This window comes from Myxocyprinus asiaticus, chromosome 2 (assembly GCF_019703515.2).
Source record: "Myxocyprinus asiaticus isolate MX2 ecotype Aquarium Trade chromosome 2, UBuf_Myxa_2, whole genome shotgun sequence".
NCBI lineage: Eukaryota > Metazoa > Chordata > Actinopteri > Cypriniformes > Catostomidae > Myxocyprinus > Myxocyprinus asiaticus.
In genome coordinates, this window is record NC_059345.1 from 39078969 (window position 1) to 39103806 (window position 24838).

The 24838-nt window shown below is 37.9% G+C and overlaps 1 protein-coding gene across 4 annotated transcripts in view; it reads right to left on the reverse strand.

The window, feature by feature from the left end:
• LOC127453612 (ATP-binding cassette sub-family C member 12-like) overlaps positions 1–24124 on the reverse strand; it is a 32860-nt gene extending 8736 nt beyond the window's left edge. Inside the window, exons 1-17 of one of the 4 annotated variants that reach the window (XM_051720127.1) lie at positions 24066–24124; positions 22283–22350; positions 21758–21924; positions 21445–21591; positions 19184–19331; positions 17705–17941; positions 17270–17443; positions 16977–17124; positions 16651–16799; positions 16230–16337; positions 15600–15773; positions 15377–15448; positions 15114–15238; positions 1679–1751; positions 1322–1525; positions 283–417; positions 73–169 (exon numbers count right to left, since the gene is read on the reverse strand). In XM_051720127.1, coding sequence (XP_051576087.1) covers positions 73–169; positions 283–417; positions 1322–1525; positions 1679–1751; positions 15114–15238; positions 15377–15448; positions 15600–15773; positions 16230–16337; positions 16651–16799; positions 16977–17124; positions 17270–17443; positions 17705–17941; positions 19184–19331; positions 21445–21591; positions 21758–21924; positions 22283–22336 — 2212 coding nt within the window. In that variant the 5' untranslated portion in view covers positions 22337–22350; positions 24066–24124. Of the gene's footprint in view, positions 1–72; positions 170–282; positions 418–1321; positions 1526–1678; positions 1752–15113; positions 15239–15376; positions 15449–15599; positions 15774–16229; positions 16338–16650; positions 16800–16976; positions 17125–17269; positions 17444–17704; positions 17942–19183; positions 19332–21444; positions 21592–21757; positions 21925–22278; positions 22351–22578; positions 22642–24065 lie in introns of those variants that run through there. The other 3 variants (XM_051720117.1, XM_051720138.1, XM_051720145.1) reach the window with 3 other exon arrangements.
• Positions 24125–24838: the final 714 nt, after the last annotated feature.

The window sequence follows — 24838 nt, forward strand, 5'->3', positions numbered from 1 at the left end:
AGAATGATACCGACAACAATAAAAAACTAGGGTTGTTTATAGTCCTCTTGTTAATAAAATTTAACCTCTAACCTGGGTTATCGATTCCGTTGACTTTGGGATCATCTGGATCGGTCTGTTTAGTGTCATTGAGTTCACTATGCTCTGTGGAATTGTCCTCTGTCTTTTCCTTTTTATAAAAAAGTGGAAATTAAGAGGAAATTCAGAGACACTCAGCTGACTTCATTGATTTCATTTTTATCTAACACAAATTCATCTTGAGAATTATGTAATATTGGTTACATTGTTCTGTTCCAGTTGAATGTTGCTAATGAGCTGAGCATAGCGGCCTTTAGTTGTCATCAAATCACTGTGAGTCCCTGCCTCCTGTATCTCCCCATCCTCCAACAGCAACACCTCATCACAAAACTCTAAATACTGTAAACAGAGTGGAAGAGCAAAGGAGATGAGCACACACACACAAAAAAAAAGGAAATCAATGGTGAAAAGCTATATCTTTAAGATCTGTATTGAGAGTTACACATTAGAAGATGCTATAAAAGGCAGCTGTGCTGAGTCACACTGACTGAAACAATTACGAAGAAATGCTACTTGAGTGTGAGTCAGTTAAAGGTGAATATAAAGTTTGTAAAAACATGTGAAAGATCATTTGCTTTCCCATTACACAACCAACCACAGTGAGGCAGGCTTAGGCAACCCTTTCTCCTACTTGAGGAGGTTATACATTAAAGGGATAGCTCACCTAAAAATTTAAATTCTGTTATCATTTACTCATCCTCGTGTTGTTATAAGCCCATATGACTTTCTTTCTTGGATCAAGAAATGTAAGGCAAAATATTAAGGACTGATAGCCTCAGTCACCTTTCACCCTTATTGTATGAAAGAATATGCAGTGAGTGTTAATGGTAACTGAGGTTGTCACTCCCAAACTTTCTGTCTGTTGTGTTCCACATAATACGGGTTTGGAACAAAATGAAGGTGAGTAGATTATGACTATCATTTTAAATGCATATTGGTTATACTGCTGGATCATTACTGCTCACTCTCATTAAACTTTTGTTATGCCTTCTTCCAGCAAACTGGCTAAATATTAACTATACAATATACAACTCCAGTACCATAGTCTTGTATAGAAAATTCCCTTTACAAAAAAGAAACCACTTTCTGGAATCTCTCTGGAGCTTTCAGCTCCTGGTACCTTGAGGACATTTGGCACAAATTTGAGAGACTGCTCAAATACCAACAGTATTTGATTCTATACAAAATAAATTGTATAGATACAACAAACAGGACAGAATGAAGTAATGTTAAAGTGAATTACCTGCAGCTGATGAGTAACCAGAATGACTGATTTGCCCTTCAGCTCTTTCTTGATGCATTCTTCAAATATGTGCTTCCCAACGTGGGCATCGACAGCAGACAGGGGATCATCCAAAAGGAGGATGTCTCTATTGGAATACACTGCCCTGGCTAAACTAACCCTCTGCTTCTGACCACCTGAAAGGTTTATACCTCGCTCTCCGATCTAAAAACACAGAAAAAAAACACATAAGAAATATTGTCCTCATATTATACTGTATAGCTGTATTCCTTAATTGTATTTAATGGTTAAAATTAAGCCCACTATTATTAAAATAGAATCAGAGAACTGTATGTGGGTCAAAATGTGGAAACAGACCTCTGTCTGATCTCCATAAGGAAGTATTGCCAGGTCAGGTTTCAGGGAGCAGGTGTGAATAACTCTGTCATATCTAAAACACAACAAGCACAGACACTGCAGTTTATTTCAGAAAGGATCAATGTTCAACAAGAATTTTACACTCACTATAAAGCTGCTGAGACTGTGACCAGAGACAGAAATTTACCCATAAAAGCAATCACATCCAATAAAAATAAAACAAATGACCATACAGCAGTTCTTCTTAGAAAAAGAACAGGTCTGGTACACTACATGTGTTATCCAAAATCCACAACAGATGCTGTCCATACAACAACTCATCCCTTTTATAAAAACATGATTACAGATTGAGACCAGCTGAGCTTGATCCAGAGGAACTCTTAAAGTTATAGAGCTCAATTACAGAGACTTCAACACAAAAGTAAAAAAAAAAACAAAAAGAAAAAAACAACAACAACAACAACAACATTAGAGAAAACAGGCAAGATCCATCTCCTCACTCATGCCCTTGGGGACTAAAGAGTTTAACTCAAAAATCCAAAAAGCCTCTCTTTGTAATAATTTCTTGTCTCGATCCCCTCCTCTCCTATGAGGAAGGACCCTCTCAATGCCCAGGAACTTCAGATTTGAAGGGGAATATTAGGCAGATTCAAAAGTGACGAAAAACAGAAGATGTGTGATCTAGTCTCCTGATGGCACTCATGTGCTCAATGATTCTAGTACGTAATGCGCATTTTGTTTGGCCAATATATAACAGAGAACATGGACATATATATATATATATATATATATATATATATATATATATATATATAACATGTGTGGTTTTACAGGTAATCAATGGCTTAATTTTAATGTTTTGGAAGTGTGCGGATGTGTGAAGGATTTACATTTAAAGTAACGAGAGCAGGAAATACAGTTATTGCGTGGAAAGTTTCCCTGGCATCGGTGAGGATTGCAGAGGAGGAGAAGGAGGTGTCTGCATGCACCAGTTTGTCCCTTAAATTGGAGTTTCTATAATAGACACAGATATCCATCCAACTGATAGGATAATCATGTGACCTGTGTCTAAGTTTTGGCTTCAAAGTCATCTATATCAGAACAGATACGATAAAGTCTTGTAATCTGACTACTGTAACATTCTGTAACGTTGGTGCTGGAAATGACGATGATGAAGACGATGACGATGAAGTAAAGATGAACCCAAGTGCAGTTTATTTACATAAGTGATATCCAAAACGTGAATCCTAACCATAACAAACATAACCGACTTGACATAGACTTGACTATGCTACACAAACACAATACCTGACAAAGGACAATGGAAAACATGAGGGCTTAAATACATGGACAAGGGGCAAAATAATGACGAGGGAACCAATGAATAGACAGAACTGATAACAAGATAATCAAACAATAAACCAATGAAAACAAGACACATGAACCTGGAGGGAAACATGAAATCACATGACAAGGGAACCACATGACATGAAACAGGAACTAAACTTTTCAATATAAAAGACATGAAATACATGAACCAACAGAATAAACATGACATATCCCCCCCACTAAGGGGCGGCTCCCAATGCCTCAATACATGAACAAAACACATAAAACATGGCATAATTTTCAAAGTTCAATAGGAAGTTGGGGGGGGGGGGGTCTTGAGGCATGGCTTGGCAAGGCGTGGAGCATGGGATCAGGGGGGTGGAGCCATGGAAAGCGGAGCCGTGAGAGGCTCGAGGGGCAGAGCCATGGAGAACTGGATACCCGGAGAGTAGCCGAAGACTCGAAGGGCCAGGATGGAGCCGAAGGCAGGGAGGACCAAGGCGGAGCTGGGGGATCGGAAGACTGAGGCGGAGCCGGTGGGACTGAGGACCAAGGTGGAGCCGTAGGGAAGGAGGTTCCCGGTGGAGCTGACGGATCGGAGGGACGAGGCGTAGCCAGAGGAACGGAGAGCCAAGGCAGAGCCAGGTGACTGACTGACCAAGGTGGAGCTGGAAGCTCGAGGGACTCCGTAGAGCTGACAGGCTGAAGGACCGCAGTGGAGCCGAGGGAACGTAGAGCCGAGTTGATGTCGAGGGATTGACAGGCCAAGGCGGAGTCCAGGGCTTGGAGGATCAAGGCGGGGTCGGAGGGTCGAAAGTTCCCCTTGCCTGATCAGGAGAACTAAGGGTGGGTACAAGGGCGGGAACCATCTCCAGGTCTAATAGCTCAGATGTGGTTATGACATGGCATGGAGCAGACTTAGGCGTGGCTGTGATGTGGCATGGAGCAGGCTCAGGCGTGGCTGTGACGTGGCATGGAGCAGGCTCAGGCGTGGCTGTGACATGCCTTGAAGGAGGCTCAGGCGTGGCTGTGACATGCCTTGGAGCAGGCTCAGGAGTGGCTGTGAAATGGCATGGAGCAGGCTCAGGAGTGGCTGTGACATGGCATGAAGCAGGCTGAGGATCCAGGGCAAAAGATGGTGCTAGCTCAGCGACCATGAGGAACTCTGACTAGACGGCCATGACGTGGAACTCTGGCTCGGCGGCCATGACGTGGAACTCCGGCTCGGCATCCACCTTCCCTACACTGAACGTAGAACCAATAATCTGCAGGGCAAGGTCGATATACTGAGCCAGGCCATAAAAACTCTGACCGCCAGGCATCAGGGAGGAAACTGGCTCACTCAAACCTGCCCGGAAAATGTCCTTGAGGGCTATTTCATTAAAGTCCACCCAGCAGGCCAGAGCGCAGAAGTCCTCCACATAATTCTCTAGAGGACGACTTCCCTGACGTAGGAGTCGGACCGCTGGGTTCATATTGTGTAGGTCAGGTATTCTATAATGTTCTGTAAAGTTGGTGCTGGCAATGACGATGATGATGACGATGAAGATGAACCCAAGTGCAGTTTATTTACATAAGTGATATCCAAAACGTGAATCCTAACCATAACAAACATAACCGACTTGACTTGACTTGACTATGCTACACAAACACAATACCTGACAAAGGACAATGGAAAACATGAGGGCTTAAATACATGGACAAGGGGCAAAACAATGACGAGGGAACCAATGAACAGACAGAACTGATAACAAGATAATCAAACAATAAACCAATGAAAACAAGACACATGAACCTGGAGGGAAACATGAAATCACATGACAAGGGAACCACATGACATGAAACAGGAACTAAACTTTTCAAAATAAAAGACATGAAATACATGAACCAACAGAATAAACATGAGGTACAACTATAAGGTAGGCCACGTTTCAGAGAGGTAGGATGAGCACCCTTGCATCTAGGAGACTGTTTTTCGCTCTTTCTTTTCTGTAAAGGGAGGACACAATTCGACCATCAATAACTGAAATTCTGGCATCCAAAAAACTGACATCTATGGTACCCACATGATGTGAAAACTTGTTGGATGGTCTTAGATAGTTCATATATAAAATGAAAGTTTCAAAATCTGTTGCTGAGCCTTTGTAAATTACAAAACAATCATCAATATATCTTTTAAACAAAATATATTCTCTGTGAAATGATTGTTTTTCCAGATATATTTGTCTTCAAGGTAGCCAAGATATAAATTGGCATAACGAGGAGCAACAGTGGCGTCCATGGCTGTACCCTCAATTTGTAAATAGAACTTGTTGTCAAATAGAAAATACTTCTTTGTCAATACAAGTTCATCATCTATAATAAACTCAGTACTCTGTTTGTCATGACTTTGAATGTACCAAACATTACCCTTCAGATCTGAAGTTCCTGGGCATTGAGAGGGTCCTTCCTGATAGGAGATGGGGGGATCGAGACAAGAAATTATTACAAAGAGAGGCTTTTTGGATTTTTTAGTTAAACTCTTTAGTCCCCAATGGCATAAATGAGGAGATGGACCTTGCCTGTTTTCTCTAATGTTGTTTTTTACAATTAATATACGAGTCCTATTTGAGCGCAACAATTCTTTCTGCCACACTACATGTGTTACAAAGGTGTATAATAATTTTTTTTTAAAGATACAACCTTCTTAAGTGCAGAAGACAAGTATAGTGTGTGTATAGCTGTACAAGTCTGAATCCTGTGGGACTTGATTAGATTTGTGCGGCACGGATCAAAATTTCGAAATTGTAGGTGGAAACTGTCAGTATTCCTAAGAGTTGAGTTGGGCAGTCTGAAAGTAGCCTATGAACAAAATTGCTGATTGTTAAAATCTGCCACACACAGACCTCTACATGCCTTTTTACCATAGTGCACAGAGCAAAGAATTCACTTTAGGAGCCAATGGCAACTCAAACTAAAAACTTAAGGAGGATGATTGGACTGTCATTAATTAATACCTAAATTAAAAACTGCTATGTTTGTCATTTCAAGATGAACGGGTTCATTGTGTCCAAACTGTCTTTTTCTAAGGCCTGCTGACTGAATTCAGCTGTTCTCTCCCCCAATGGCCTGATGAACAATGCTGAGGGCAGCACTGGTAATGTAAAATAATCTAAACTACTCATTCTACGAGGGAAGCCACATGACGCCATGCGAAGGGTAGACGTGTGAGAGACAGCTCTGCACATTTTGGCAATTTCTTTAATTATTTTCATGATATAATCCTGTGAAATTCAATACACCCAGTTACACATTAGCTGTTTGATGGAGAAAAAATTATTTGAGTAAGACACAAGAGTGACAGATGGTCCGCCCGCGACCAAAGTTGATTTGGAACGTGTTCTTTAAAAGCTTGAAGATCTTGAGAATAGAAGCCGCAGGAATAACATTCGAATTGTTGGAATTCCTGAGCATGAGGAAGGAAGAGATATGGTGAAATTCCTAGACGAGCTTTTCCGAGTCTGCTCGACATAAGCTGGCCACAAGCTGGAAATCGAACAAGCTCACAGAGTCCCAGCTCACAGATCTTCTGAGGGAGAAAGGCTCCGATCGATTCTGGCCAAATGTTTTAGATCATCCGATAAAGATCTCGTGTTGCGCCAGGCGAGGAGCAAAGGAAAGCTTTCTTGGAAGAATTACAGTATTTTCTTGTTCCCGGACTTTGCGAACTCAACAAGAGAGAAGTGCAATCGGTTTGAGGAATGCAAGAAACTCTTACATCAGCGGAAGATCACTTTTGCTCTGATGTTTCCGGCCAGACTGAGAATAAACACCAAGGACGGCAGCAAAGTATTTACATGTCCCAATCAGGCAATGTCTTTTATTGAAACAATGGGTGAGTAACCATTGGGTGTTTTTCTTGTGAGTGGACTGACTCACTGTACATACTCTGGCTTTCGGAGGAAGCTGTGTGCCATTTTTCTTTTTGCGTTGGCTGGAGTTTGTTTTGTTTTGTGGATTAACACTTTTCCTTAAAGAAACTTTTGCATTGATGGAAGATCACTTTTACAATGAAGTTCCCAGGCAGATTGAGAATAGACACTACGGATAACCGCAAAATATCTACATGCCCACACAAAAGATGTCTTTTATAAAGTTGGCGGACTGTGTAAATCATGGGATATACTATGCGGCCTCCGAGTGAATTGACTCTTGACCATCCGAGGAACCGGGATGCGTGTTTCGTTTCCTTTTGTGCTGGTTCCGCCTAGCGGTTGGAGCTTGTTTTGTTAAATAACACTACTTCAGGACAGTTATGGATGAATCTGTCAGTTCCTTGTGCTTATGCCTCCTGTTGGCTGGAGTATGATTTGCGGAGTATTTTCGTGGGACATTGGAATGATTACGTCATCTGCTGCACTCATCAGCTGGCTCACTGAAGATTTGTTTGTCTGACCGAGGAAACTGAATGGCTTTATGTCAGCTGGAATTTGTTTTGTGAAGGAACACACCTTCGAGACAGTTCTGTGAATGAGTCTACATGTTCTTTGTGTTTATTCTGCCTATTGGCTGGGGTTTGTTTTACAAAATATTTGATGTTATGTAATTTTGCCTTACAAATTTGTGAGGCAAAATTGAGCAATCCGATGGCAAAGTTGTCGCGGGGGCTCTCGTAGGCGTACATGGACTCTTTGAGTTTAAAGGGATTGACACCGGTTGGCACTTTCGTGTGTGGGGTTAATGTGCACGTTTTTCTTTTTTCTGTTTGTTTTGTTCGGGGGAAGTTCGGGGTTATATTGTTGCATTAATGTTGAAATTTGGTCTTCATAATTTTGTTTTTGGCACACAATTTATTTTTTCTATTATATTAAAATGTCAAATGTTAATATTAGTGTACTATCTCTTTCCACATGGAATGTGAATGGGTTGGGGCACCCCATAAAAAGAAGGAAGGTTATTTCTTTTCTTAAACGTAAGAAATATTGTAGAGCCCTACTAAATCTATTAGTAGTCTATTCATTGTTCTTTCATAACTTTAAAGGCTTTCTTTAATCTTTACAATTATATGTAAATTGGGTATACAAAATTATATTTCAACAATGCGTTTTGTAACACTGTCTAAAAGGGTAAAAAGGTGTTTGTTGTCGTTTATTTTTGGTTTGTAATTTTATATTTGTCATTTCATGTTTAAAAGTTTAAAATTGATGTGGAAGTGGTAGAAATAATAGGAAATTGTATTTTAGGTGTATTTTAGGAGATACATTTAAATTGTTTAGCAATGAAGTGTTTATAATCTGACCCCTAGAGTAAGGGGTGGGGTCACGAGAGAAAAGAGGAGTTTTTCTAGAGAGTTCGGGAGTGCAAGAAGAGAGAGAAGAGAGTACACACATGTAGTGTCTAAAGACTGAGAAAAACAAAGGATTTTGATTTGAAAGTAGAAACATTGAACAGCTTAAAGACTGTTGATAAGAGGAACTGAGTATCAACGAGACACTGAGCTCGAAAATTATAGTTTATATTCAACAGTTGCGTGAACCTAAAGTGCGTGTGTGCGCGTGCGCAACGCTCCGAGAGAGTGTCGCAGTTTATCTTGTTTTCTTTTGTTTCATCTTTGGAAAGTATTCGGAAGAGAGACAATACCTGTGTTTTATTTTACATTAAAGTGTTAAGAAATGGTTGAAGTGTTCGGAGCTCAAGGGATGACTGAGTGAATGCGAAGCGATTTACTAGGAGAGACCGACGTGCTTTCGTGGCCTGTGCTGATCAGGCCTATCTACAAGTTGGAGGATTTGCCTGGACATGTCATCCGATTCATCTTTGGAAGAGATGGTTTGTGATGGATGCATGGACGACTGGATCTGCTGATCATTTCATTGGTGCATCTTCAAATCTGGTACTGTGTTGTTTTTGGAATCGCTATCTTGTGGGATCTTGTGAGTACTCCTAACTGATCACTAACACATTAATTTGAGCTCTTACATTGCGCGCCTACAAGAGACGTATATCCCAGCTGGGTAATTTTCTTTTTTATTTGTTTGGGAATTTATTTTCTTTTTGAGTATAATGTGAATCTGAATGTTTCATATTTAGTGTGAAATTTGTATTCCATGTGATCATTCATTTGAATTAATTTATTTTTGAAGTTCTTTTGTGGTTTCATATGTGTTGATTTCAATTGACATTGTTATTAGTTGCTTCAGTTTCAAAGAGGATCAAAAGAGTCAAAAGAATAAATACAGTGTTTTAGTATTTTAATCTCCTGTGATCTTTCTGCAGAGAAAGGGGGAGGCTAAAGGGGACATCTGAGTAATTTCGTTGAGATTGGGGTTTACATGATGTAATGTGGGCACAGTGGTTCATCTACGAAGTTATTCCCAAATTTAACATTAGATACTAAACACTAATAACCAGAAGGTCCTGGGTTGTATTTAATTATTAGACATTACTTGGTTAGTAAATACTCTTTATGACTAAAGTACATTTAGATGTGCCTCTCACCCGTAGTTTTTTTTTGTTTGAATTTCCCCTAGACATACTTGTATTTTGAGCCAGTGCATTGGTGAGAGGGCTACATTTGATATAGTGTTTCTTCAAGAAACGCATCTTTCTCCACAGGAAGCTGAAAAATTTGGGAAGATATGGGGTGGACATGTTTTCTTTAGTGTTGGCTCAAGTAAGAGCAAGCGAGTCATTATATTGGTAAATAAACATTTACAATTCAAATGTCTCAAACAGTTTAATGATAAATTAGGAAGAGTCATTATTGTTTTAGCAGAAATTCAGGGTCAAAGTCTGATTTTGGCTAATATTTACGCACCTAACACTGATGATCAGGGCTTTTTTGTAGATCTTGAAGGGATGTTGCAAGCCGCTGGCACCCCTCATGATATAATTTTGGGAGGAGACTTTAATCTTTTGATGGACTCAGTCCTTGATCATAGTGAAGCAGAAGTGTGTAAGCCCCCTAGAGCAACATTGACGCTTCACAGGATGTGTAAAAATCTTGGTCTTGCAGAGACCCCACTTTTTTTCATCAGTCCATAAGATTTATTCTAGAATAGATTTTTATATATATATATATATATATATATATATATATATCCAAATCCCTCATTTCATCTGTTGTTGATTGCTCAATTGGAAACATTTTAGCCTCGGATCACACCCTGGTGAGTTCAGAGGTGTTGCCACATATAGAGAAAAGAAATCATATAGTTGGCACCTAATGTATCCCTTTTGCAAAATCCTGATTTCCAGCAAATGTTAAAGACTGAAATCAGTGTTTATATGGGGACCAACTGGTCCTCGGTATCCTCTGTGGGTGTGGCTTGGGAGGCACTTAAGGCGGTTCTTAGGGGTCGGATCATACAGTATGCCTCATTCATCAAAAAATCCAAAGCACGAGAACTCGTGGAGTTGGAAGGAAATATTAAAAGTGCAGAGGCAGAGCTGAAGCGCCGTATGTCATCTGACGGCCTCAGAGAATTGACCCGATTGAAATATAGATATAATACTATTTTGTCGCAGAAAGTGGAGTTTTGGTTATTCAGGGTAAGACAGTCATGCTTTGAGTCGGGGGACAAAGCAGGGAATCTTTTGGCTAGATATATAAAGCAGAGAGAGTCTCTTTCTATTATTCCCTCAGTGAAATCTGCTGGTGGTGAAATTTTTACCTCGGCCATTGATATTAATAATGCCTTTAAAGAGTTCTATCTTGATCTTTATAGTTCCACGTCATCATCTACTGATGAAGATATTAGAAACTTTGTGGAACCATTAGATCTTCTAAGACAACCTTGGAGGAGCTTGACGAGGTAATTAAGTCCCTACCTATTGGCCAGATGGTTTGCCGCAGAATTTTTTAGATCCTATGCTACAGAACTGGCTCCACTTTTGTTAGAAGTTTATACTGAATCATTAAAGAATGGAAAGCTTCCTCCAACCATGACACAAGCCCGGATCAGTCTGATTCTTTAAAAGGACAAAGATCCAAGCGAGTGTAAAAGTTACCGTCTAATCTCCCTGATCCAACTAGATGTAAAAATGTTGTCAAAAATTTTGGCTAACCGATTATGACATCTCTTATACATACAGATCAGGTGGGGTTTATTCGGGGCCGTAGCTCTTCTGATAACATTAGGCGTTTCATCAATATCATGTGGTCAGTAGCGAATGATCAGTCTCCGGTCGCTGCCATCTCACTTGATGCCGAAAAGGCATTTGATATGGTAGAATGGGATTATCTTTTTAAGATTTTGGAAATGTATGGGTTTGGGAGTACATTTATTGGTTGGATTAAGTTACTTTATAGACACCCTGTAGCAGCGGTACAAACAAATGTATTAATTTCAGATTATTTTACTCTGGATAGGGGCACCCGGCAGGGTTGCCCTCTTTCCCCATTATTGTTCTGTCTTGCCCTGGAACCATTAGCAGCCGCGATAAGAAAGGAGGATGATTTTCCAGGGGTGGTTGCGGGAGGTGTGGCGCATAAGCTTCTGCTTTACGCAGATGATATTTTATTATTTGTCTCTGAACCTACTAGATCTATGCCTTGCCTCCACAGAATTATTAATTATTTTTCCAAGTTCTCAGGATACAAAGTCAATTGGTCTAAATCCGAAGCTTTGGCTCTGACAGCGTTCTGCCCGGTATCGGCTTTCCATCTGGGTGCCTTCCAGTGGCCCAAACAGGGCATTAAGTATTTGGGGATTTTATTCCCAGCAAATTTGTCTGAATTAGTTAGTGTTAATTTTGACCCTTTAATAAAAAGGTTTTCGAGCGATGTGGGCAGGTGGGCTTCATTACATTTATCGATGTTTGGGAAGGTTAATGTTATTAAAATGAATTGTATTCCAAAATTTAACTACCTGCTACAATCTCTCCCTGTAGATGTCCCCCTCTCTTATTTCAAGCAATTTGATAGCATAGCGAAGTCCTTCATTTGGAATGGTGAATGTCCCAGATTGCATTTTAATAAGTTACATAGGCCATAGACAAAGGTGGGCTAGGCCTACCCAAGATTTTGTTTTATTACTATGCGTTCAGTCTCAGACATTTGGCTCACTGGTCACTTCCACCTGAGAGAGCCCTTCCCTGGTTTGTTATTGAACAGGCAGTTCTTGCCCCTATTTCACCATTACAAAGCATCTCTATCAAACTAATCGGAGAAGTTACACCCCGTTATTTCGCATTTACACATGGTATGGACTAAAGTGTCCAGATTGTTTAAATTGGACACTTATTTAAATGTTGCCTCGAGCTTATGGAACCCAAGATTGTGTATTGGCAAGTCCCCTTTCTGCTGGCCAGAGTGGATTGTGAGGGGGTTGCTACAATCGGTGACCTATATGAAAGTGGAGTGTTGAGATCGTTTGAAAACTTGGTCCAACATTTTGGGATCCCCAGACCTCAGTTTTATAGGTATTTACAACTGCACCACCTGCTTTGTACTATTTTTGGGAGTAGCATACACCCCCCTAAGGAGGCAGATGCTTTGGGAGTGGTGATTGCGGCTTTTGGAAAAGGTCATGAGGCATCAGTGAACTACTCCCTGTTAATTCAGAGTCTGGGGGACAGAGCCTTAACTTCTCTCAAAAGAGTATGGGAGAAAGATTTCAACTTGGCATTGGAGGAAGGAGTGTGGGCTAAGATTCTTAAAAACGTTAAGTCTGCATCTAGAGATGCAAGGGTGCGTCTTATACAATTCAAAATTTTGCATAGATTTTATTGGACCCCCTCTAGACTGTATAGGCTTGGTCTTAAGGACACACCCACCTGCTGGAGATACCAATCAGAGGATGGAGACATGGCCCATATTTTTGGTGGTGTGTCGAGATCTAGAAATTCTGGTCGAAGGTTCAGAATTTTTTGTGGGGTTTAAATGTTGATTTTATATATATATATATATGTTTTGCATTCCATTGTTATTGTATGATTTCATAAAAAAAATTTAAATACAAAAAAAAAAACTACTTAATGTAAACTACTTACAGTCTATTGCACACGTAAGGCCTGCCTTGCAGACCCACTGCTTAACATTTAAAACTTTTAGAAAGATTATAGAACACCTTTGTTATCATTAAAGCTATATACTGTATTTGTATGACACAGTCAATATCATGATTATCCAAGCAGATTTGATGATACTGAAATCATTACAACATCATCGAAAATAAATGTTACCTTTTGTGTAGATCAGGCTGTAAAAGCTTTCAAATGTTTTACTGAAACTGAAAACCTGATGCACTACTGCAGACATTGGTACTTTAAATGCTTTAAGACATCACTGTGCATTGTTTTTCTCTTCTTTTTTTGTGCAGTTCAGTGCTGTTTATCACCCTGATCATCTGTGTTTTTGTGTAAACTTAATCATCCACTGTTCTACATTAAGTTCTCCTCTGCTGTCAAATAAAGATGCTGAATTGATAGACTGGTGTTTTCATTTGGCCTCCAGTTACATGCTATACTGTATCATCTTGTTTTACATATGTTGTAATTTGGAGATTATACCATTTTTGTCCCAAATGACATTTGTACTTGTAAATGTGTTTTAATGTGAGCCTGGATATGAGCAGGGTTGGGGAGTAACGGAATACATTTAACGGGATTACGTATTTAAAATACAAAATATTAGTAACTGTATTCCACTACAGTTACAATTTAAATCATTGGTAATTAGAATACAGTTACATTCTAAAAGTATTCTGATTACTGAAGAGATTACTTTGCATTTTATTGTCATTTGTCATTCCTTATGATGTGTTACATTCATATGTGCAGACAGAGAAATAAATTTGAAGTAAGTTTGGAGCAGAAGAAATAGAAATAACCTCAAAGCTAAAATGCTTTTCGACACTATCATATTTTTTATCAAGAAAATCCACATTAGATCATAATTTGTTTTTCTCTAGTAAGACCTTTGATATTAGGGCAAAAATCTTATTCTTGATGAGAATTTTCAGTATTGTTTTTCTGTAAAAATATCTAAAAATCCTTAAAACAAGAGCAATTTACTTTATCTTGTTTTAGAAGCAACACTGCATAAGATATTTAGTTTTTTCAGGGAATATATTTTAACCATTTATTTTATGTGTATTTTTTCTTACTGTACTTGCAGATTTATTATAGTCAAAACAAGTGAAAAAAACTACCAGTGTTGAAGAAGTAATCCAAAGTATTTAGAATACGTTACTGACCTTGAGTAATCTAATGGAATACGTTACAAATTACATTTTACAGCATGTATTCTGTAATCTGTAGTGGAATACATTTCAAAAGTAACCCTCCCAACCCTGGATATGGGAGTATTTTTAGGTCACTTGGGAAGAATTTCTATGCTCTCAGAATTACAACAACACTACTGGTTACCCTGTGCTAATTCCCTGGCATATGTACTTAAAAAAAATTAAAAAGAAAAAAAGACATGTAATGCTCTGACAACCGCGCTTCCAGTTTTTGATTGTAAATTTAACAGATTGTCTTACTGTGCAGATAGCAACTGCTTTCTTTGCCATTTTGCTATTTATATACAGTATATATACTCACTGAGCATTAACTAGGAACACTATGGTTCTAATAAAGTTCCCGACATGGTCTTCTGCTGTTGTAGCCCATCTGCCTCAAGGTTCGACATGTTGTGCATTCTGAGATGTTATTCTGCTCACTACAATTGTACAGAGTGGTTATCTGAGTTACTGTAGCCTTTCTGTCAGCTCAAAACCAGTCTGGCCATTCTCTGTTGATCTCTCTTATCAACAAGGTGTTTCTGTCTACAGAAGTGCTGCCCACTGTATGTTGTTTATTTTTGGCACCACACTGAGTAAACTCTAGAGACTGTTGTGTGTGAAAATCCCAGGAGATCAGCAGTTACAGAAATACTCAAACCTGCCCATCTGGCACCAACAATCATGCCAAGGTCAAAATCAATGAGATTATATTTTTTCCCATTCTGAAGCTCCTGACCCATATCTACATGATTTTATGCATTGCACTGCTGCAACACAACTGGCTGATTAGATAATTGCATGAAGTAGTTGTATAGACGTTCCTAATAAAGTGCTTAGTGAGCGTATATTAGCCACAATCTTCTGTCTTCTCTTTCTATACATTTGTATGTGTGTTGTACCTGGTTTGATCAAATGGTTCTCCCATTAAGATATTGTCCCTTACAGTCCCGTGGAATATCCAGGCTTGCTGGGAAACATAAGCCAATGTTCCATTAGCTGACACAGACCCACTCAGAAGATGCATCTGCAGGAATAAACCATTGAAATGTCAGTCCCACCTTATTACATCATGTATGGAGCTGTATGTTCGGAGATAAGTATTATGTGATCAATGATCTTTTTACACACTTGAGCACACACAAACACAAGACTGGCACTGCACCTGCTCTAGAATACTTGATATCAGTGAGGTTTTTCCACTTCCAACATTACCACACACCCCAAGCAGATTTCCCTATAAATGCAAAAAAAAGTCAGTCAATGTTAAAGTCCCAGTAAACACTGATGCGCTGAATATTTATAAACTACATAACTGTTCTATCAGCCCAAATGTTAACATACTCATAACACAAAAAGTACGGATTTCCAGTCAAATATACACACACCTTTGGAAGAGTAAAGTTGATGTTTCTTAGTGCTGGTTTGTTGTCTGACGTGTGTGTGGCACTATGAGAGTCATCTTTGCTCCAGGCAAATGAGGCCTTTTCCATGACCAGCGCTGAATCCATATTCTTATTCTGGGTAAGATAACTGTCTGGGCTCTGTACCAAGAGAAGTTTCTGTAGGGACACAAGCATTAATATAGCACTAAAGGTTCTGTTGAATTGTACTGTTATTGAGGAAATTGGGAAATATTTCATTTAAAGAAAAAGACAAGTGTTTGACAGACAGTGTCAGAGTATCAACTTTGTAATGTGTAAAATCCTTTGAATTTCTCGGAAAATAATTTTCTCTTGTGTGTGACGCCCCTTTACAGTATGTTGTGGTCTTGTACAAGCTGGCAATAACACCACAAACATATCTTTATAGGTCATTCATATAAACAATGTTTACATCATCTTAAGTACCCTAAAGTACCTCCTGATTACAGCAGGTAAAAGGGGAAATAGGTATAAATTTATGGGAAAAATGAGGAAATAGATGAAAGCTTTTTGTCCTTGGTTTAGGTATTTATGAGAGATAATAGTCATTGTTTTCGACAGACAAAGAGAAACAAGTGAAAGAGCATGTCCAACCTTCAGTCTAGCAAGAGCCACTTTAGCCTCAGCCACAGCTTTAACAGAGAATGGCAACAAACCCATAGACATCCTCATGCAGTTAAATACAGCTATGATAGTGTAGGCCTGTGGGGAGACAATAAGTTGGTCAGAGAAAGATAAGTTGGACATTGTAGATACTCTCGTATCTACAATGATAGTTTCAAGTGAATCACAGACCTTTTTTCTGGTTTACATGTTATCAGGAATTGCAACTGGAGACAAGTAGACAACAGAACAAAGAGTTTTTAACATAGTGTTTAGATTCATTAAAAAAACAATCAAGTGATCAATGTATAAATAATGTGAGTAATCACATTTGAAATATTCATATTTACATTTACATATATACATTTAACAGAATAAGTGTAATTGTGTTTCTTTAGTTTATTGCACTCACAGTAGAAGGTTCAAGAGGCAGTTTCAGTGCTGTGTGCACAATGAAGGTGAGGATGGTTGCTAGTGTGGGAACTATCGTTGTTAAGGAAGAGTTTAAACTTTGAACATAACCTGCCTTCTGTAACAGTGACTTTTCATTTTTCCTGATATCTAGAGTCAAAGAAAATAAGGAAAGAACAAGAGAGAGTTATCCAACATCTCACAGACAGACAGACAAACAGACAGGCAAGCAGGCAGGCAGACAGACAGACAGACAGACAGGCAGGTACATAGATAGACAGACAGACAGACAGACAGACAGATAGATAGATAGTTAGAACAGGCAACCTGTGATTGTTTTCTCAAAGGATTCCTCCCACGCGTACATCTTAATGAGCTTGATGCAGGTCAGAACCTCATTCATTGTGCGAACACGTTTGTCTGTCACAGATACGGCCTGCCTTCTAAACAGACTAATCAGTCTAGCAACTGAGAACTACAACACACACATTCAGACAAGCAGGGGAAATGTGTATCATATTACTGTAGCAGGCCAACATCTAACAAAACATTATTGGGAGAACTAAAAATCAAATGCAGATCTCAAAACACATTACACAATAGAGAAAAGATCAGCACACCTGTATAGGTATGAAGACCAGGTAGACCACAATTCCAACAAGTGCTGTGTATCCCAGAATAACGCAGGCATATATGATACATATGAGCAGCAGCATAGGAACGCAGAGCAGAAATGTTCCATACATGACCGCCTCAAACAATCGATACCCATCACTCGTCAACACGTTTATCGTCTATAACAGTGAGAAACAGAGCATACAAATAATGAACACAACAGTTCATGAAAACCAGTATTAGAAGTCAATTACATATTTAAATAGATTAAACATTTGTAGGTAGTAATACCTGTATAAATATACTTAAGTATGAGTTAAATGATTGCTTAACTAATGTAAATAAATAATAATCCCCTATTAATAAACCAGTTTAATAGACTCTACAGACAAAAAAGTATCAATAAAGATTTATGAATCAAACAACAATCAATAGCCTACCTCTCCTACACTGATGCTGGTGAGTGTCCTGAGAGAGATGATTTTCTTGAAAGCAAGCATGGAGAATGCTCCCTTCACTCTGATAGCAGTACGTAAGTTCACGGCCCACAGGAGTGATGCAAAAAATGCCTTGCTGAACTCTGAGATGAACAGGGCCACACACAGACCCACACCATGCAGCTGTGTGGATGAACCTGGTTCCTCTGCGTAGTTCAGGATTTCATACACTAGAATAGACTGGAAGGCACAAGCTAAATATAAACATAACATTCAAACAACAGATTTATGATGTACAGATAACCAACAAAATAGTTGAACCAAATACATTATTGTTAGAATTGATGCAATGGGCAACACAGATAACAAAACATTAAACATTATTATAATGAACACTACAGGAATATTTGAAAACCGTGTCATAATTTACTTGTTCCAAACCCGTATGACTTTCTTCTGTGTGTGGAGCACAAAACGAGATTTGGCAGAATGTAAGGTACCAGTCATCATTTACTTTCTCTGCATCTTTTTTCAATAAGTGAATGGCAACTGAAACTGTCATTCTGCCTAATATCTTTTTTCTTTAAACAGATTTCCAGATTCAAATTGATTCGGATTCACAAGCTCTCGTTTCCATTCGATTCCATTCTTGATTTGTTTAGATTCTATATCGATACATATGGGTACATTTCTGTTACAATGTCCATTTTGCTTACATATGAAAGAAATTCTCTCTCAGTTAATTCTCTTAAGTTTAAATTCAGTCTTTACCATCAATTAATGTCTAATAATAATTAATGAAATTGCATATATTATTCTGCATATATATATTTTTGTTACATGTTTATTGTTTACTTGCATAATCTGTACTATTTACAAGTATTTACACTGATATGTAGAACACGTGCTAAATCGGCACAGTCTCTTTAAAAGTACCGGCATCAGCCAGTGAGCACATATAATGAGATTACATGCATGGTTTCTGTAGCGCATCCATGTGTGTTTAGAATTAAATGTTTATGTTGCTGTTGTTTTAATCATCAACTGACTGTAAAGAACAGAAATGGTATTAAAAGAGATTATTCAATGACATATGGATCCGTGGATCTCGTCTTTGGACAAACAGAGTTAAACCAAACTTTTACTCTCAACATGCAGTGAAAAGATCTCGGTGCTCATAACTTCTTTTAAAATCTGAACATTTACCAGCCAGTGGCTAATCATAGACATTTTTAGTCATATAGTGCAAGATTTAGTCGCATTATTTGCATATGTAAGTGATTTACTTGCATTACAGAGGGTTGCCACATAGAGTGAAAGATCTATCTTTGGATTTAGGAATCGATATCAAGATCATTCAAATGAAGAACTTGATGCATTGGAAAATCAATATTATTATCCAACCCTAGTTTGGAACAACATGAGGGTGAGTAAATGATGAAATAATTTGATGACTGTGTAGTGTTAAGACATGTAACATACCGGACCAACAAATACAGCAAAAGCAAATATGAGGGAGGCCAAAAATGACACTATTAATCTTGTCCTCTGAAAACGCATCACCACGGCAGCGAGAGATGCCTTTTCTATGCCCACGCGGGCAACCTCCTCTTCCCACAGTCTCTGAAACCTGAACAAAACAAATCACTTTTTTTCATATGAACGATATTCAAGAGACCTCAACAAATGCAAAGTACACTAAAGGAAAAAAATAAATAGCTTGAAATATGCTTAATGTGGTACCATCTAAATTACCTGGTTTTTATTCAAGTCAGAAATATTATTTAACATCTCTGAATCAATCTGACATTAGGCTACACCAACAACACTAATTTGGCTTTAATTGCATTATGATGTGCATCTGGTCTAATACTTCATTGTGTGTGCGCGCATATTTGCATTGCTTTAACCCCTCTTTATAAGTCCTGCATTCTCGCACACCAATTGGTCGATTATAAGAGGCTTGCAGCAACTATTGGCCAAATTCCTGCCTGTCAATCTCTCCGCGAACTGTTGCAGCGCTGTTGTGTTCGGCATCAAACAGTTGCTTGACAGTAACAGCAAATGACAGCTGAGTGGAAACAATGCCCAAACGAAAGTGCAAATTTACAGAAGATCTGCACAAAACATTCCCATGCTTTCATCCAGGTCGAGATCCGTGGGAAGCAGAATGTATGACATGTAAAGCTGGCACTTATGTGTCAGTTGCTAATAAAGGTGCAAGTGATTTAGAAGCACACATTAGCTCTGCGAAGCATAAAGGGTCAGCAAAAGGTGAAAGTTCATCAGGTAAATTAACGGACTACTTTTTGGCCAGGTAAAATTGTTTTCACATTGCTTCATTTTCCATGGCCATTCAAAATAATAGTAATAGTAAATGAAGGTACACTCATGGCATCAAATATTTTATTTTAGTACATGGACATTCAAAAGAAAGTTGGACATTTTTATTTATTTATATATATTTATGTTATGCTAATAGAGTGTTTTTTTCACTGTATTAAAGTTTGCAAAACACTGTTTTGAAACGGAACGTAACATGGTTGCTATGACAGCACGCCACTCTTTAACAAGCGCGAGCGCTTTGAGTAAGAAGGGAGTGTATGAGGTACATTTTAGGAGAGTTATAATGATGTAAAGAGAAAAGAAAATAGATTTTACAGGTGTACTTTTAGTCTAATACTTTATTTTAATTATATATTAATATAATTATACATCTACTGAGGTACTTCAACTTGGGAATTAACATTACTTGCGTTTGAACATCATATTTACGGGCAAATTGGCGTTATTTTTTTTTTTTTATACATTTCCGTTGAAGCAAAGAATTGTGGGTTGTGAGTGCCCACGAAGGATACACCTCATGCATCCTCCGAATTCCCGTGAAAGAAGATCGCATTTGAAGTGTCCTACTCGCTTTTATATAACGAGACAGCCTTGATGACGTATGCGGTCGACAAATGCGACATCCGGAGGACGCATCCTTCCAAACGAGACACAGCCACATACAACCCTGACAGGTAGAAATAGCACCTTAAGGTACCAATTTTAGGTTATCACTTTTTACAGTGTAGTCAAGTGCCTACAAATAAATTCTATCAGACTTGACCTGGATAAATGAAAACATTACATTGGTCATTTGACAATAACTTAAAGGGATAGTTCACCCAAAAATAAAAATTCTCAACATTTACTCACCCTCATGCCATCACAGATGTGTATGACTTTCTTCTGCAGAACACAAACGAAGATTTTTAGAAGAATATCTCAGCACTGTAGGTCCATACAATGCAAGTGAATGGTGGAGGTCCAAAAAGCACATAAAGGCAGCATAAAAGTAATCCATTTGACTCAAGTTGTTAGAAGCAGATCGATATTTAAGTCCTTTTTAAAAAAGGACTTAAATATTTATCTGTTTCTCACCCAGACCTATCATATTGCTTCTCAAGTTAAGATACGGATTTAACCACTGGAGTCTACAGAGCTGAGATATTCTTCTAAAAATCTTTGTTTGTGTTCAGCAGAAGAAAGAAAGTCATACACATCTGGAATGGCATGAGGGTGAGTAAATGATGGGAGAATTTTTGGGTGAACTATCCCTTTAACACATGTGACCATGTTTAGTGGTTTTATGTTCTCTAAGTGCTACACTGCAGCTGCTCTTTCTGCCAAGACTTCCCAAACTAAGCTAAGATTTAAATAGAGAAATGATTAAGAATATCCCTAATTGTTAAGATTTGTACCTCTCTCCATTGACGTGGGCCCCATCATGAGGGGAGATAGAAAGAGAGTTCTCATCTAACTGATTCTTAAAGAGCTTCCACATCATGGGTGTCATCCAAGCAAATGATGTGAAGGAGAAGAAACCAGCATCATCAAATGGGTGTGAGCTGTACCAAGTAAAAAAAAAAAATTATGAGAGCAATTATGATAATGTTTTATTCGATTTTGTCTGCTTTGAAACTGTATTATGAAAGCACTACTCAAATAAAAAATGACTTGACTTAAAGTAATCTGCTTATAATATGGTGAGAAAGAAGCTGGTGAATTCCTTACTCTGAACCAAAACGGAATGGGATGAGGGTTCTTAAGCTGGCCTTGTACTTTTGATTCTTAGGAGGGGGTTCTGGCTCCCTGTAATCTAGAACCGGAGGACCTTCAGGAAATGCATTCATGGTTTCAGATGATGCTGATGTCAACATATCCCTCTTTTTTCTTTGTCTCTGTGTGTGTACAGAGAGAGAAGGAGAAAGGGATTTCATATTATAGAAGAAACACAAAAATTGGTTACAAAAGAAAAACTGCCATATGAGGTGAAGGAAGAAAGACTGAAAGGATTAATAGGAAGATGAGATAAAATAAATAAAAAAACAAATATATATATTTGTTTTTTTATTATTTATTTTATCTCATCTTCCTATTAATCCTTTCATATATATATATATATATATATATATATATATATATATATATATATATATATAAATCATCAATCTTTTTATGTATGTATCTCATAGGAGGTACATAGGACACATTTTTTGAAGGAAGGAAAGTAAAATAAGCAGGAGATGACTCACTTACAAAAGAATCTGCTTCCATATTATTTTTCTCTGGGGAGGATGAAAGGTTTCTCATTTTGTCAGCAGTTCCTGTGAGGTATTAAACATGATCATCACATGAACATGAGGAAACATGAAATAAGGGATATTGGTAACATCTTTCAAATACATATATATATAATATATAAGAGAATAAAGAATGACTGAATGAATCAATGCAAGTGTAAAAAGTACCCAAAAAACTACAAAAGCAGTCAAGCTATGTGAAAGAGTTTTTTTTTAGAAACAGTGTGTGTATGAGACCTTAATGGTAAGTACCTTGCCGCTGGTTGTCTTAATCAGGAAAGTGCACTCAGCAGTGTCGTAGTCAGACTTACCTTGAATGCCTCAATATGCTTCAATGTCCTTACACTGAGTTACGTCACTAAATTTACCAGGCTCAAAGGTTAACATGAGCAGAGGTCTCATCTATCTCTCTTTCTCTCTCACACACACTCTTTCATGACCTGTTGTCTGCTGCCTCCACATACAAATGTTTTTGTTTGTTTGTTTTTTCAGCCTGTGAAATAAACCAATTAAGACCAGCCTTGAGGAAACTGACTCTGGGTGAGAAGGCAAAGGCTTTCAGAGGTTAAAGTAGGTTATTTCACATTTTATACTAGTTTTAAGGTTGATTTCATTCTATATTGCTGATAAGTGTAAGTCGCCATATACACCTTGTTTCTGAATTCATACCACAGCAAAATTAGTTACCACTGTAGGTGTAGGGCAATTGTCCGCCCAAGGCAATCCATTAATATTAGAAATAAGTTAATTGTTGCTGTCCAACCTATTCTATAGTAATAGTGACAGGCAAACTTAAGAAACACTTAAAGCTTTGATCACTGAGCCACTTCTGTTAGGTATTTTCCTATAAGTGTTAGGTGTGTCTTCATAATTATTAACTATCACAACTTCCCACTTTTAGTGAAGTAAATGAGGGTGCACCTGACCTCACTAAAGGTCAACGCTGCTTCAGAGCTCTGATCTGCACACTTATTTCTGATGAGTCAGTTTTTTGACATGAAAGTTAGTAAAATTTTCTGTCCTGTTAACTTAATCATTTGTCTTACTGATTAAGTTACATTTAAGATTTACACTACGTAATGATGACATTTTATAATCATGAGGTCAAGCCACTTCGATTTTAGCAAAGACTGCATGGTTTTGTGTGGCTGATTACGTTCGTGTTGAACCAGTGGAAAGGCAAACAAACAGCAAACCATACAAAATGGGAGCACAGCTGTCCAGTAGTTACTGCTAAACATTTGGAACACTAAGTAGACAAAGAAAACCAAAACCAAATTCCTAACTCATCCATAAGAAAATAAGAAATTGGAATGTTATCTTTCACTAAACAGAGTTTAAAAAAAGTAACAGCACAAAGGATTTTTTTATCCGACTGAAAACAAAGTCGTATTTACAAGGTACCAGGCTGATACGTGTGCTTATGGGGGTGAAATAATCACTTGATTTGCCAAAGTTTGCCAGGTTAGTGACATTAAATCTTTGAAAGATATTTAGAGTTGTGTTTGAGACACTCACTAACAGGGAACATTCCAAAAACTTTGGCTAGAAACAAATATTGTTATAAAATGTACTCACAAAGTAAGGAGAAAACATTCTTAGTACAATATTGTTTGTAAAATATAAACCTTTTACACTCCCCATAAAGCTTCTTGCCCATAATTAAATTTTGAGCAACTGTTTTCTTTGAATTGTGCATTCTTATCCGTAATGAGAACATCACATTTACAGTTACTTACCCGAGTCTGAATTATTTTTCTCTCTCTCTCTCTCTGTCTCACTGATTGGATGATCAAAGACATTTAACATGTTCATTATCAATCATTAGCAATGTAATATTATAAAATTAATTTCAAGCTTAACAAAACGATGAGTTTTACTAACTACTGACTTTCACCCAGGCCAGAAGCAGATCTTATTGCAAAGAGAGAAAATGAGACAGAAAATGGAAAAAATACCTCCATGAACATATGTGACTCAAAGTTCTCCTTTTGATGCAGGCAGATAAAAAAACACAGGAAACAGGAATTCCTTCCTTTCTCTTTGTGTTTTATGTGTGATGTAAGTTTGTCTTTTGATTCAAGCCACAAGTGCTTCAGATACACAAGCCTTGGAGTTTGCTCTGTAATTTTGCATCTTTGATTCAGAGAAAATGAATTGTGAAAAGTGTTAGTAGGGTAGTTACTGTGTTGTGCCTTTGTTGGTCCCCTTGATTGTATATAACATATCCTTTATTTTTATTAGAACATTATGGGTCAATCCAAATGTGGAGGTATATTTGGAAAATATTTTGAAGAATTTGGAAGTAGCTAACTATTTTATTGTCAATAAAAAAAAAAAAAAAAAAAAAAAGGAAATCTTCAATTTCCTGGTTTTGGAAACTTGAAGGAATGCATTTAGGGTCACCTAATGTTCTTTCATGTTTCATTATCTGCATTTACCCCCTATAAATATAAGAGTGCCATAGGGTATGTTGTGTTAAAAGCAGATGTTTCCTGTAATCATCAGTTCT